The sequence below is a fragment of the Phascolarctos cinereus genome, unplaced genomic scaffold (assembly GCF_003287225.1).
Source record: "Phascolarctos cinereus isolate Bilbo 61053 unplaced genomic scaffold, phaCin_HiC Scaffold_4;HRSCAF=312, whole genome shotgun sequence".
In the NCBI taxonomy this organism is placed as follows: Eukaryota; Metazoa; Chordata; class Mammalia; order Diprotodontia; family Phascolarctidae; genus Phascolarctos; species Phascolarctos cinereus.
In genome coordinates this window covers 656963178-656976628 of record NW_027555847.1, presented here as the reverse complement: position 1 = coordinate 656976628, position 13451 = coordinate 656963178, and the positions used below count along the sequence as shown (strand labels likewise).

The 13451-nt window shown below is 45.9% G+C and overlaps 1 protein-coding gene across 1 annotated transcript in view; it reads left to right on the top strand.

The window, feature by feature from the left end:
* Window positions 1-8078: 8078 nt before the first annotated feature.
* COLGALT1 (collagen beta(1-O)galactosyltransferase 1) overlaps window positions 8079-13451 on the top strand; it is a 37321-nt gene continuing 31948 nt past the window's right edge. Inside the window, exons 1-5 of the mRNA XM_020995163.2 lie at window positions 8079-8655; window positions 8750-8860; window positions 9126-9243; window positions 12621-12755; window positions 13219-13423. Of these exons, the coding sequence (XP_020850822.1) occupies window positions 8375-8655; window positions 8750-8860; window positions 9126-9243; window positions 12621-12755; window positions 13219-13423 (850 nt within the window). The 5' untranslated portion in view covers window positions 8079-8374. The remainder of the gene's footprint in view (window positions 8656-8749; window positions 8861-9125; window positions 9244-12620; window positions 12756-13218; window positions 13424-13451) is intronic.

Sequence of the window (13451 nt, the reverse complement as noted above, 5' to 3'; positions counted from 1 at the left end):
AGCCTTCCCTGACCCCTTTTTATTTCAGGTGTCTTCCCTCTGTTAATTATTCCCTGTTTATCCTGTATACAGTTTGTTCATATTTGCTTGCTGACTTCCCCATTAGATTGTAAGCTTCTTGAGAGCAGGGACTGACTTTTGCCATTTTTTGTATTCTCAGTGCTTAATGCAGAGCCTGGCACATAGTAGGTGCTTAATAAATATTTGACTAACTTTAGTTTATTGACTAAAACAACTAAAGTTGAGTTGGAGTGGGAGTCGATTCAGATATTATCATAAATGAATAAAGTTCATGAGGTTTATTCCTTAAAGCGATTTCTGAAAACCTAGAAAAACTATCTGATTCTGAATGGTTCTTCTAACAGTTTAGGAGCTAAATTTTTGAGGGACCCTAAGCCTCTCTGTCTTTGCCTACTCTAACATTGACTAATTTTCCCAATCTGAACTTGGTGGCTCTTGTCCCAACAGCTTGATCGCAGTTCATGGGCTTACAAAATCCTTTCCCTGACTTGCATACTGCTGGCTAAAAGACAGGCATCTGCTTTTTTTCTGAGCTAAACCACTTTATTCAGTCTCAAGTCAAGAACCCCGCCTGCTTTTTTTCAACTGTTTTCCAAAGTAATTCTCATGAGGGGGAGCTCCTTCTTTGTCTTCCCTTCTTGGGAAAGCCCCAAGTGAACTTCCCCAGTCACATCTGGAATTTTCGGCTCTTCCAACTTCTTGTCTGCCCTCCCCCTGCAGCCCCTCTTCCCTCCACGTTCTAGAGTTAGCAATCAACAGCCTTGGGCTGCTAGATTCTTTAGAAACTGAATTTCAGCAAATGTACTATGTGACTGGCTCTGTATCTGCATCAGATACAGAGTTTAAAGTCACAGCAACCCTTATACTGGGAGAACAATGATCCATCAATTGGTTTCCTCCCCCTCAGAAATGTAGTTTATCCTTATTCTTTTCTTGGAGTGGAGGACCTTGTCACTGCAGTGACTCTGTGTCCTGGGTTCTCTTTTACAGTCTTGATTTTAAGAAAAGAAAGTGTGATTTTATTTTTTTCTGGGAAAACTGAATAGGTTTTTTGTGTTGAATAATTTGAATAGGTGTTATATACATTGAGCAGGTGGCATACAGTTTTGAGATATTATCATTATTTTTGTTTGTATTATATCATACTGCATGTTTATGTTTTTGAAACTTTTTTTAATCATTAAAAATCTGATCAGGCATTTAAAACTAGCACATATGAGTACTTTTCTAAGGATCCTAAAGACAAACTAAAATTTAAAAGGAATCATAGAATCATACAAAATTTAGAATTGTCCAAATTCTCCTCTTACAATGAGGAAACAGGCCAAAATGGGTTTAAGTGACTCTCCAAGTCACACAGTGTCAGAACCTGGGCTTAGGATACCAGGCTTCCTAACTCTAATTCTAGTGGCAAGTAAGTTTTTCCTTATAATTTTGTGAAATAAGTTCTAAAAATTTCCTTGATAAGCCTATAATCTGTGATATATATGATATATTATAGCAAATACCTATCCAATACAACATATTTTGAAAAAAATACTTGTGTTTTATTTACTCTATTGGCTAATTTTTAAAAAAGCTAGCATTTATATTTTGCTTTAAAGTTGCAGAGCACTTTACAAATATCTCATTTTATCCTCACAACAGTCCTGGGATGTAGGTCCTATTATTGTCCCCATTTTACAGATAAGGAAAATTAGGCAGACTAACTAGGTCATGGTCATTCAGCTAACAAGTATCTGAGGCTAAATTTGAACTCAAGTCTTCCTGACAGTGTTGAGGTACTCCACATGGGAGACAGAAAAAGCACAGGCGCAGGCCTCGCTTCCTTAAGAGAGCAGAGGGGCCCCTGCTTCCCACAGGAGGCAAAGGCAGTTAGCTAGGTCAAAGGTATGGTTTAAATACAATTTTATGGAATATGGGAAAGGTGATAAGAGAATGGGAAGAGCAAGCATGGTTCCAAATGCCTGGGATATCAGGTGGTCCGGAGGTGATAAGCAAAGAGAACAGGAAAGGGAAGGGGGAGAGTTGTTCTGGAACTGAGGGTACTTTGTGAAAGCACACAGGTAAGTCCACAGTGAGGGCTTCAATGCATAGTCTTCTTTGATCACTTTCCTGGCTGGTCACATCCTGCATCTTATCGCCTATCTCACTTTCTGCTTGCTCCATCTGCCTCAAGCACTCTTTTCTTCCTTGTCAGCTCCAAGTCCAGCATGTTATCTACTGCACCACCAACCTGCTTATAAAACCTACCTGCACCAGTAATCAAAAGATAACCCCTGGTGAGGCTTCTGGGCATAGTCTCCCAGGAAATAGTGATCTGAGGGACAGATATGTCTGTTGGGGTAATCCTGAGAGAAGATTGAACTGATCAAGTCTGTAAGAAAGCCCTTCTGGGGACATCACCCCCGGGGTCACCTCAGCCACCAGCTGAACTATCTTAGGAGAAGGGAAGTCAGGTGAGTCAAACACCAGTTGTTCAGCCTGGCCCTGGTGGCCTCTCTCAACTTTGAGGAAATTCCAGTGAAGGGTCAACATGGAAGCCTTCAGGGCCAGGCACTTGGAGCCAACACTCCCCAGAATGTAGTTTTGCCTCAGGTTGGGAAGGTAAAAGAGCCAGCTTAGCAACTCCCCCCCCCCCCAACACTTGTTATACAAAAGACAGTCGGGGATAGCTAGCAAACATTTTTATCCAAGTAAGCAATAAAACAGAAATTAGTGCAGTCTATATAGATTAGGGAAGACAATAGAATACAAAGGAGCAAACAGACTCTTCAATTCAGGAATGAGATAAAATCTCAGTTCAGCCCAAAAAAAGAATGATGTCATCAGACAAATCTGCTGTTAGCAGTTTCTGGGGGTTCAGGTGCTGGAAATCAAGGTACGTACGGGGGGGGGGGGGGGGGGCTGGCTTTGCTCACATATCTGTAACTCCAGAGTGCTCTCACTAGCCATTCCAAAACTTGCCCCTTCTCTCAATGAAGTTTCTCTCATGTAGCTCAGAGCCAACCAGGAGTCCTATTTTCCTACACATGTAACAGGGCTGTCCTTCTGGGAACTGCCCAACTCACCTGGGGCACCAGCAAACAATTATTAAGCACGATCACATGCAAGTTACCATGGTAGGTGTTCAAAATATAAAGACAAAAAGTCTCTGGTTCTCAAGGAATTTAGGTTCAGCTGGGGAAATACACCATGTACACAGACAGATGAGTAAATAGGAAGTAATTTGTGTGGGAGGGATGAACAATAACAACTGGGTGGTCAGTAAAGGCTTTACATAAGAGGAAACCTATGATAAGGATCCTAAGAGGTGGAGGTGAGGAAGGAACACATACCAGGAATTGAGGACAGCTTGTGTCAGGGCCTAGAAACAAGAGATGGAATGTCCAGTTCAGGGAACAACTATGAGGCCTATTTGGCTGGAATGTAGAGTGCATGAAATAAGTCTGGAAAGGCAGACTTCTACCAGTTGTAGAAGGCTTTAGATGCTAGACTGAGGAATTTGTGTTTTACCTCAAGAGCAATAGGGATTCTCAGATGATTGTCATGCAAGTAATATAGTCATGTCTATGCCTTAGGAAGATTATTATGGTAGCATGCAGGAAGGGGGAGACTGGAAACACGGGAAGCAATAAGGGAGCTATTGTAATAGGACAGGGGAGAGGTAATGAACTAGAGTGGTGGTGAGTGGATAGAGATGGTTGCAAGAGATGCTGTGGAGATATGATGTACAGGACTTGGCAACAGATTAGAGAGGGGGTATAAAGGAGAGGGAAGCATCTGGGATGATTGCAAGGTCTTAAAATTTAGTGACTAGAAGAATGGATTTATGAGGGGGAAGATAATGAGTTCTGTTTTGGACATGTTGACCTTGAGATATTAATGGAACATCCAGGTGGAGATGTCTGGTGAATCTTTGGCAATATGAAACTAGAATTCAGCAGATTAGAACTGTATTTATAGATGTGGGAGTTATCTGCATATAGATGATAATTAAACCCATGGGAGCTGGTGAAATTAAAGAAAAGAATGTTGAGAGAGGAAAGAAGAGACCAAGGAGAGAACTTTGGGAACTATTCATGGTTGGGGGGAGTTAATGATGATCCAGGAAAGGAATCTGAGACAAGAGAAGAAGCCGAAGAAAGAAGTATCCTGAAAACTGAGGGAGGGAGTGGTTGAGAAGACTAAAAACTGTAGAGAAGTCAAGTAGGATGAGGGGCTGAGAAAAACCCATCCAACTAAGAGATCACTAGAGTTTCGATTGAATTGATGGAGTCAGAAGCCAGGTGTCAAGGGGCTAAGAAACAAGCTGGAGTCACAGGGAGAAGACATTTTCTAGGACTTTGAAAGAGAAAGAAGAGCAATAGCTTGAAAGGATGGCAGGGTAAAGGAAGGTTTTTTAAGACTGAGGGAGGCCTGGCTATGTGTGCAGGAAACAGTATAGGAGCCAGTATCTGGGTAGAGATTGAAGATAGAGAGGGAAGATTCATGAGCAAAGGAGGAAGCTTTTCACCAGAGGAGAGGAAAGGGGAGGGGATCAAGGGCACACATACAAGGGTTGGCTTTGGCAAGGAGGAGGACACAGTTAGCATGGTTAAGTAACTCCCTCCAGTGGCATAAAGCAGGATGTGAGTAGGAGCAAAGAAAGAATATTGTGGGTATAACCCAGGATCAGGGGCAAAGTATGGGTGGGGACAGGTTAAGGGGGCAAGGGGCAGTGTGAGACTGAACTGGTCAATTATAGAGTTAAGGCTATGGCAGTTGTCACGATAAAGAAGGTGTGATGGATTGGGAAAATCTATTCTCTCAATAGGTTTAGGAGAGGTGCAATAGAGGGAGAGATGGAAGGTCAGAAAGTTATGATCAGAGAGAAACTTCAGAGTTTCAGGATCATGGAGGTATCACCAGTAACGAGATCCAAGATATAACTATCCCTGTGGGTTCCTTACATGGAGTAAAGACATATAGGTATTGAAACTGATGAACTAAGAGGCTAGGGTGTTTGAGAGGACATCAAAATCTATGTTGAAATTTCCAAGTATTAGGGCAGAGGTTGGAATGAGGAAAACTGTGTCTCAGGTACATACACAAATCCTTGAGAAAGAAGGGAGCATAGTACCCTTAGAAGCCAGTGGATGACAGAATCTGAATAGGGTGATTGTTGTCGTTCAGTCATTTCCGACTCTTTAAGACCCTATTTGGGGTTTTCTTAGCAGAGATACTAGACTGGTTTGCCATTTCCTTCGCCAGCCCATTTTACAGATGAGGAATTGAGGCAAATGGGGTTAAGTGATTTGCCCAGGTTCACACAGCTAGTAAGTGTCTGAGGTCCGATTTGAACTTAGGAAGATGAGTCTTCCTGACTTTCGGCCCAGCACTCTATCCACCGTACTACCTAGCTGCCCTGATAGAGACGGCTGTTGTTCAGCTGAGTCCGACTCTTTATGACCTCATGGACCTTCCACTACCTCGCAAAGTGTGTCTAGGCTATGTTCATTGTTTCCATGATACTATCTATCCATCTCATCCTCTATCATGCCATTTTCCTTTTGTCTTTCACCTTTCCTAGCATCAGGGTCTTTTCTAATGAGTCCCATTTCTCACTGTGGCCAAAGTATTTAAGCTTCATCTTCAGTATTTGACTTTCCAGTGAATAGTCTGAATTAATTTCTTTAAGTATTGACTGATTTGATCTCTTTGCTGTCCAAGGGACTCTCAAAAGTCTTCTCCAACACCACAATTCAAAAGCATCTATTCTGCGGCACTCAACTTTCCTTATAGTTCAGCTCTCACAGCCATACATTGCTGCTGGAAAAACCATAGCTTTGACTATATGGACCTTTGTTGTCAAGGTGATGTCTCTGCTTTTTAAATATGCTGTCCAGATTTGCCATAGCTTTCCTTTCAAGGAGGAAGTGCCTTTTAATTTCATGGTTGCAGTCACCGTCTGCAGTGATCTTTGAGCCCAAAAATATAAAATCTGACACTGCTTCCATTTCTTCTGCCTCAATTTGCCAAGAAGTGATGGGACCAGTTGCCAAGAGCTTAGTTTTTTTTTTTAAATTTTACTTTTTAAAAAAATTTTGGTAGGCAGTGGAGTTAAGTGACTTGCCCAGAGTCACGCAGCTAGTAAGTGTGAAGTGTCTGAGGCTGGATTTGAACTCAGGTCCTCCTCACTCCAGGGCCAGTGCTCTATCCACTGTGCCACCTAGCTGCCCCAAATCTTAGGGATTTTTGATGTTTAGAATAAGAAAGACAAGAGATCTGTTCAAGAAAATTAGAGATATTGAGGGAAAGTTTCATGTGAAAATGGGCTGATGAAAGACAAAAATAGCAGGGACTTAACAGAAGCAGGAGAGATTAAGAAGTAACAAAAATACACAGAAGAACTATACAAGAAAGATCTTAACATCACTGATAGAGGTGGAGTGAACCTCTACGGAGGAGAAGTTTCAAAGTGATAGATACAGATGGTTTGGAAATAGCAGTGAGGAGCAAGGAGTATGACACACTTTTCTTGGCCCAGTGGGTTGGTTTAAGGGGCAAGGATGAGAGGAGCATGCAGCATTGGGCTACAGATGTAGCTTCTCCTAGAGGCTGTTAAGTTTCCTTGAGCACAGCAAGTTGGAAAGAATGTAAGAAGAGGTCTGGGTTTAGTATGAAAGGGAGTTTGTTCATCATAGAATAGAGGTACCAGAGAGAACAACAGGACAGCAGAGGATGAATTGGGAGAGGTTGGGAAGAATTAGATGGGCCTGAGAGAAGAGGGACCCATAGCAACTTAAGAAGATTTTCACCCCAGCAGATGGCTACTCTGAATCATAGCTGTAAGGGGAGGAGGATGTAAGAATTTTCTAGTCCCTGGATAGGAAAAGTTTCAATTGACTAGTGACCCTACTCTCCAGGTTCCTGTAGTGATGGAGAACAGACAGCATTAGCCTGTTCTTTCTCCACAAACAAGGTAGTGGAGGGTGGAGACATATCAGTCAGTAAATATCTGGTGACTGATTTCCCAGGGATCACTCCTTGACATTTCCCTGACATCATCCCAGTACAGCAAGGAGTAAAAGTACCTACACATGGACTTCCAATCTGATCTGTGATCTGAGGTCCTGGCCCTGGCCCCTGAATTCTTATAAAGGGCTGGGAGCATTTATTACATGTGTGACCTTAAGCAAGTTACACTTACTAGCTGTGTAAACCTGGGCAACTCACTTAACCTGCCTGCCTCAGTTTCCTCTTCTGCAAAATAGGAGTAACAATAGCCCTTACCTCCAGGGTTATTGTGAGGGTCAAATCACATAACATGTAAAATGCTTTGCAAACATTAAAGTCTTACAGAAATGCTATTATATAACAATCTCTCTGGGTCTCTGTTTCTGTATCTGTAAAAAGAGGACTTCTCTCTAGAATATCCCTCAGGCCCTCTTCAGCTCCGGAACAATGAGTTAAGCACATGAAGCTGGTTAGAGTAGCTAAGGCTTCATCACACGTGGCAGTGGGTTTTAGAGTGAGAGGTCTCCAAACTCAATCCCTGAGAGGGGGTGGGGTTGGAGTCCAACCCTCCAGGCTCCATAGATGGTAAGGGGAGGAGTAGGTGCAGGGGCAGGGGCTTGGTGTCAGCAGCATCCCCCACCTAACTGGGTGCTGCTCGGTGCTTACAGAAGGTGAAGAGGCTGCCTTTCTCCACTTCTGACGTTCTGTGACTCCTGATGGAATGAAATACCCATTTAAAAGTCATTTCGGATGGGGAGGCACAACCCTAGCACCCAGAGGCATTGCTGGATTCAACCATTACGTGCTGCAGGAAGCCTGGGCACTAGGCCACTTAGGACCGGTTGCTCCAGCGCTCCGGCCGTAGTGGGGTCCTGTCTGTCGGGCCCAATCGCGTAGGGCACACATCCACTGTCCTCCCTGGGCCTGTACTGGGACACACAATGAGCCTCTCACCAGGCCGGCAGGTCTAGGCTCAAGGGGCGGATCCTTACGAGGCTGGGCTCCGTGGCCGGGCGGTGTCGGCTGGGGAAGGGGCAGGTCCGAGGAGGAGGGCCCACCCCTTTAAGGCCAGAGACCGGTGCTGGGGCGGGGCAGGGTCCCGGTTGAGAGATTGAGACACGAGGCCCAATTCTTTAAGGCCGGATCCGGCGCTAGGTTCACCCGGAGTGGGCCGAGAGCCTCCCGGGAATTGCCGTGGCGGGGCTGGCGGGGCTGGCGGGGCTGGCGGGTACTGGCCTGGGTTGGGCAGGTCTGGGCTGGGCTGTGCGCGGAGCGCGGCGGTCGGCGGGCGGAAAGGCGGCTTAAAAGGAGGCGGCGGGCAGAAGTGGTCAGGGACAGGCAGGGTTCTCTCGCCATGAGCACAGCGTGGGCCGGGAGCCGGAGCTGGAGCTGGAGCTCCAGCCCCGGGGCCCCGCGCCTGCTGGGCCTGGCGCTGTGCGCCGCCGCCGTGCTGCTCCTGCGGGGCCCGGGCCGAGCTGCCGCCTACTTCCCCGAGGAGCGCTGGAGCCCTGAGTCTTCTCTGCAGGCGCCGCGGGTCCTCATCGCGCTCATCGCCCGAAATGCGGCCCACGCGCTGCCCTCGACCCTGGGCGCCCTGGAGAGGCTGCGGCACCCGCGGGACCGGACCGCGCTATGGTGAGGATCCCCATCATCCCTGCCCCCTCCCCTTGTCCCGGGCCCCTCCCCAGCCCGGCCCGGCCCTGAGCGCTGCGTGCTTGTTCCTTTGCAGGGTGGCCACGGACCACAACGTGGACAACACCTCGGCCGTGCTGCGGGAGTGGCTGGTGGGCGTGAAGAGTTTGTACCACTACGTGGAGTGGCGGCCCATGGAGGAGCCGAGGTGAGGAGTGGGAGGGATTGTGCAGGAGGAGGGAAGCTGGCTACTGTCCTGGGCTGGCCTGAGCTGTCAGCCAGCCAGCAGGGACTGCTGGGGGCCAGAACACCCATTCGGGGACAGGGACAGGAAGGGCCAACAGTGGAGGCAGCCCCCAGACCGAGCTGGGCTTCCCCCCTCCCAGGCCCCACCAAAGTGATAGGCTGCTATCTGGTGTGGGAGTGAACCTGGTCCTGGCACTAACTTTTTAGGCAATTGTGGCTCCCCACAGGTCCTACCCTGATGAGGAGGGCCCCAAGCACTGGTCCAATTCTCGCTATGAGCATGTGATGAAGCTCAGACAGGCAGCCCTGAAATCAGCTCGGGATATGTGGGCAGACTACATCCTGGTAAGAGCTGCTGACAGCTTCCCACCCTTCCCCTTGTTCCTCCCCCCATCTCAGCCTCCCATCCCCTTGGGTTTATGAGGGAAGAGGAAGTAGCCTGTCACAAGTTAAAGCTGAATTGATGCTGATCCAAAAAGAGCAGCAAGAGTGCTGAACTTGGGGTCCCCAAAATCTAATCAAAATCTGCTTTGGACACATACTGTATGATCCTACCCAAGTCTCCAAACCTCAGTTTCTCTTCCTGTAAAATGAAAATAGTAATATTCCATCAGTTAATATATGCTTTGTAAACCTGAAGTATGTGTCTTGACCTCTGTGATTTCATTGGTTAGAGGCTTAGAGAGCCTTACAGAATTGCCTTGGGGACTGAAAGGACTCTCCTAGGATCACTATGCAGCCTGCTTTCCAGTCTATACTTGAATCCCTGGTCTCGTTGACTTTGAGGCTAGATCTTCATTCACTCTATGCCACGTTGCCTTTGGAAGTCATTTTATAGAGGTCAGGGGTTTTGTTTGTTTGCTTGTTTTGGCCTGGCCCTGTGATTTCATTTGTATAAAGAACTCTCAGAGGAAGAAACTCCCTGTTCCAGTGCTGCTCAGCCTTCACTCTGCTGCTCAGTTCTTTGCTTTGCCATTTATGGTCTTAAGAGAGAGAATTAAAGTGACTTGCCCAGGGCCACTCAGCCAGGTCACATCAGAGGCTGAACTTGAACTCTTGGTCTTCTTGACTGTAAGGAGGCCTGTATCCACCATGCCACCATGCCTCTCCATAAATCATCATCACGATGATCAGAAAGGCCCCACCTGATAAAAAATAAAGATTAAATTTTTTTTAAAAAAGGTCCCTCTTGCACCACCAGCACCCAAGCCTGCTTTGACTTAGCACACAGAGTCCCAGGAATCAGTGAAGCTGTAATCAATAGGGAGTTGACAGATGTTCCAGGATTTCTCTGGCCCTGGGTAGGTTGGAGTGAGCAGCTTCCATGACAGAAGCAGCAGGAGGCACAGCAGAATTAAGGTTGGGAGTGTGGCCCCTCTCTCCCTTTGGGCTGGGAGAGAGATGTCTTACAGAAGGAGCAAGGCTACAGTGCAGGAGAGGAAGATGCAGAAACCAGAAAAAGCTGGCATCACAAGTACTTCTTGCTTTAAGCAGACTTGGCTTGTGATCACCTAGATTTATAAAACAGGTTAATTCATTCCTTTCTTTTTGCAAAAGGATTGCCACCACCTACTCCTGCCACCATCCTCACCCCAATGTTCCTTAAAATAGCAAACTTCCCTAGTTTTTGCAGGGCCTGTGAATGTAAATACAGAAGCACCCTCGACTGAGGAGGTCAGTGTCAGTACCCAGCAAAGACTTTTTGAGGACATTATCTCAGCTTCAGTTGGAGTTTGAACTTGAGTCCTAACTCTGCTACTGGCTAGCCATGTGACCTTGAATAAGCCGTGTCACTCAGATGGATTTCAGTTTACCCCTCTATAAATGAGGAGGTTGGTCTAGATTTTCCCTTAGGTCCCTGTCAGTTCTGATATTTTGTGACCTAAAGAGAGATATTGGGGCAGCTAGGTGGTGCAGTGGATAGAGCTCTAGGCCTGGAGTCAGGAGGACCTGAGTTCAAATCCAGCCTCAGACACTTACTAGCTGTGTGACCCTGGGCAAGTCATTTAATCCTCTTTGCCTGAGTTCCTCATCTGTAAAATGAACTGGAGAAGGAAATGGCAAACCACTTCAGTATCTCTGCCAAGAAAACCCCAATGGGGTCACAAAGAGTCAGACACAACTGAAACCACTGAACGACAACAAAGATAAATCTTAGGTTGAAGCACCCAACCACTAACTACCTTGTCTCATTTTCATAAGTACCTCTAACTGTTACTAAAAGATATGAAACTGAGAAACTACCCCTAAACCAAAAAGCAAATAAATATTCAAGTCTACACTCAATTCTCTTTATTGGAATGACGTTAATGGAATCATGATCACTGTCACATATGGTGGCATTTGGTCTTCTGCTTTTTACATGTGATGTCACTTCTTAGACACATTTCTGTCCTACCAGTGTCCATATATCCCTTTTCACTGCTACATAGTCACAGTGATAATAGCTCCCATTTCTATGCTCTTTCAAGGTTTGCAGATCCCTTTAAGGTCAGTAGTGTAAGGATTATTATCTTTATTTTGCACATGAAGAAATTGAGGCTCAGAGAAATGGAGGGACTTGCCCAACTCACACAGCTAGTGAATATGTGTTGGAGCTAGGCATGCATGCAATCTAGGCTTCAGCACACCCAGGTCTAGTCCAGTGCTCTTCCCACTCCACCATACTGCTGCTTGCCTAATACCCTGTTCAGGGGAATGAGGGGAGTGTTGGCTGTCATTCAGTTTTGAATGGCACAGCTGGGAATGTCTCTGCATAAATTTCTTTTTCATTTTGGAATGTGGACTCCAACAGAGGAATTTCCAGACCAAAGAATATGAATAGCTTTGTGGCTCTGGTTTGTGCAGAAGGAGTTTGGGAAATAGATCACAGTCCTTTCATGATACAACAGTGATGAGGGACTTCAATTTTCTGAGTATCTGCTGGCATTCTTCTTAGGCCAAAGCAGAGTAGCTAGTGATTTCTTGGCCAGGATTGGAGAAGGACAAAATGTCTATTTAAAAAAAATGCTTAGAGAAGGGAGCCAGGATCACAAAGAGCTAACATAGCTTTGTCAAGAATAGGTCATGCCAGATCAACCTCGTCTTTTTTGACAGGGTTATTCTAGTAGATTAAAGGAATCCTATAGATACAGTTTGCCCAGATTTTAGTGAAACATTTGCTAAAGATTCTCATACTATTTTTGTGGAGAAGATGGAGAGATGTAGGCTAGATGGTTATGTACAGTTAGTCAATAACCATACGGTTGGTCAGATTCAAGGTGTCCTTATTATCGGTTTGATGTCCACTTGGAAGGAGGTCTTTGGCCTTCTGCTGTCTGACATTTTTTATCAATGACATCACCTAGACTGTCAGAACCAGTTGAAATGTTAGTTTTTCTGAGTTTCTTTTCCCCCTCTTTTTACATCTTTTGATATAAGAGATGGCTCAATGGGTAGGGAAGGGAGGGAAAATATATTTGAAAATGAAAGTGATTAAGTACATAGGCTGTCAGTAAAATGTGATTAAATAAAGTTGCCATGTGAAAAAGTATCTGGGTTGACTGGGACTTAAAGACTGAAATGCTGGCTAGTGTGAGAGAGGCTGGAGGGCAGAAGGAAGACAGCTGGGAGTGAGGGGGAAGGGTGTTATGTCCTGAGAGCTTTGGACCAGCCAGTTGGGTGATGGCTGCCTCAGTCACGTGATATTAATTCTATCCTGGCTTGCTTTTTCTGCTTTTTAGTTTCTGGATGCAGATAACCTTCTGATAAACCCAGACACTCTGTCCCTGCTGATCGCAGAGAACAAGACAGTCGTGGCTCCCATGCTGGACTCCAGAGCTGCCTATTCCAATTTCTGGTGTGGGATGACTTCTCAGGTAGGCAGGCCACAACTTCCATACAGTGTGTGGTGATAACCTCAGGGAACATAAAGGTTACCTCCCGAGGCCCACATTCAGGATTTTAGTGACCCTAATTCTGTTGGCTTCTGAACTGGTCATTTAAAAAATATCAGGGCTTGTCTGTCCTGCCTTTGCTTTCCTAAGATCCAAACAACTTCGTCTTTTGCTTTCCCCTGAAATGTAAGTTCCTTGAGGGCAGGGACTGTTTTTGCCTTTCTTTGTATACCTAGCACTTAGTACAATACCTGGCACGTTGATGGATTTCCCCACCAGCTCCTCCTTTCTCTGCATTTACACTTTTTTGCACAGAAACACAAGCAGCTCTTCACTGTGTGTGGTCCTCGTCCTCTTGGACTCACCTTCCAGGGCTCTGAATCTCCCTTAGGAACTTCCTGGGTATCCCCCTTCTACTCTGGGACTTAGTTGTCTTTCCTCCCAGGGCTATTATAAGCGAACACCTGCGTACATACCCATCAGGAGGCGGGATCGCCGTGGCTGCTTTGCTGTTCCCATGGTGCACTCCACCTTTCTGATAGACCTAAGGAAAGAGGCCTCCCGGGAGCTCTCCTTCTACCCCCCACATCCTGATTACACCTGGTCCTTTGATGACATCATCGTCTTTGCTTTCTCCTGTAAGCAAGCAGGTGAGCATCCCCTGCCTTATCACAGACT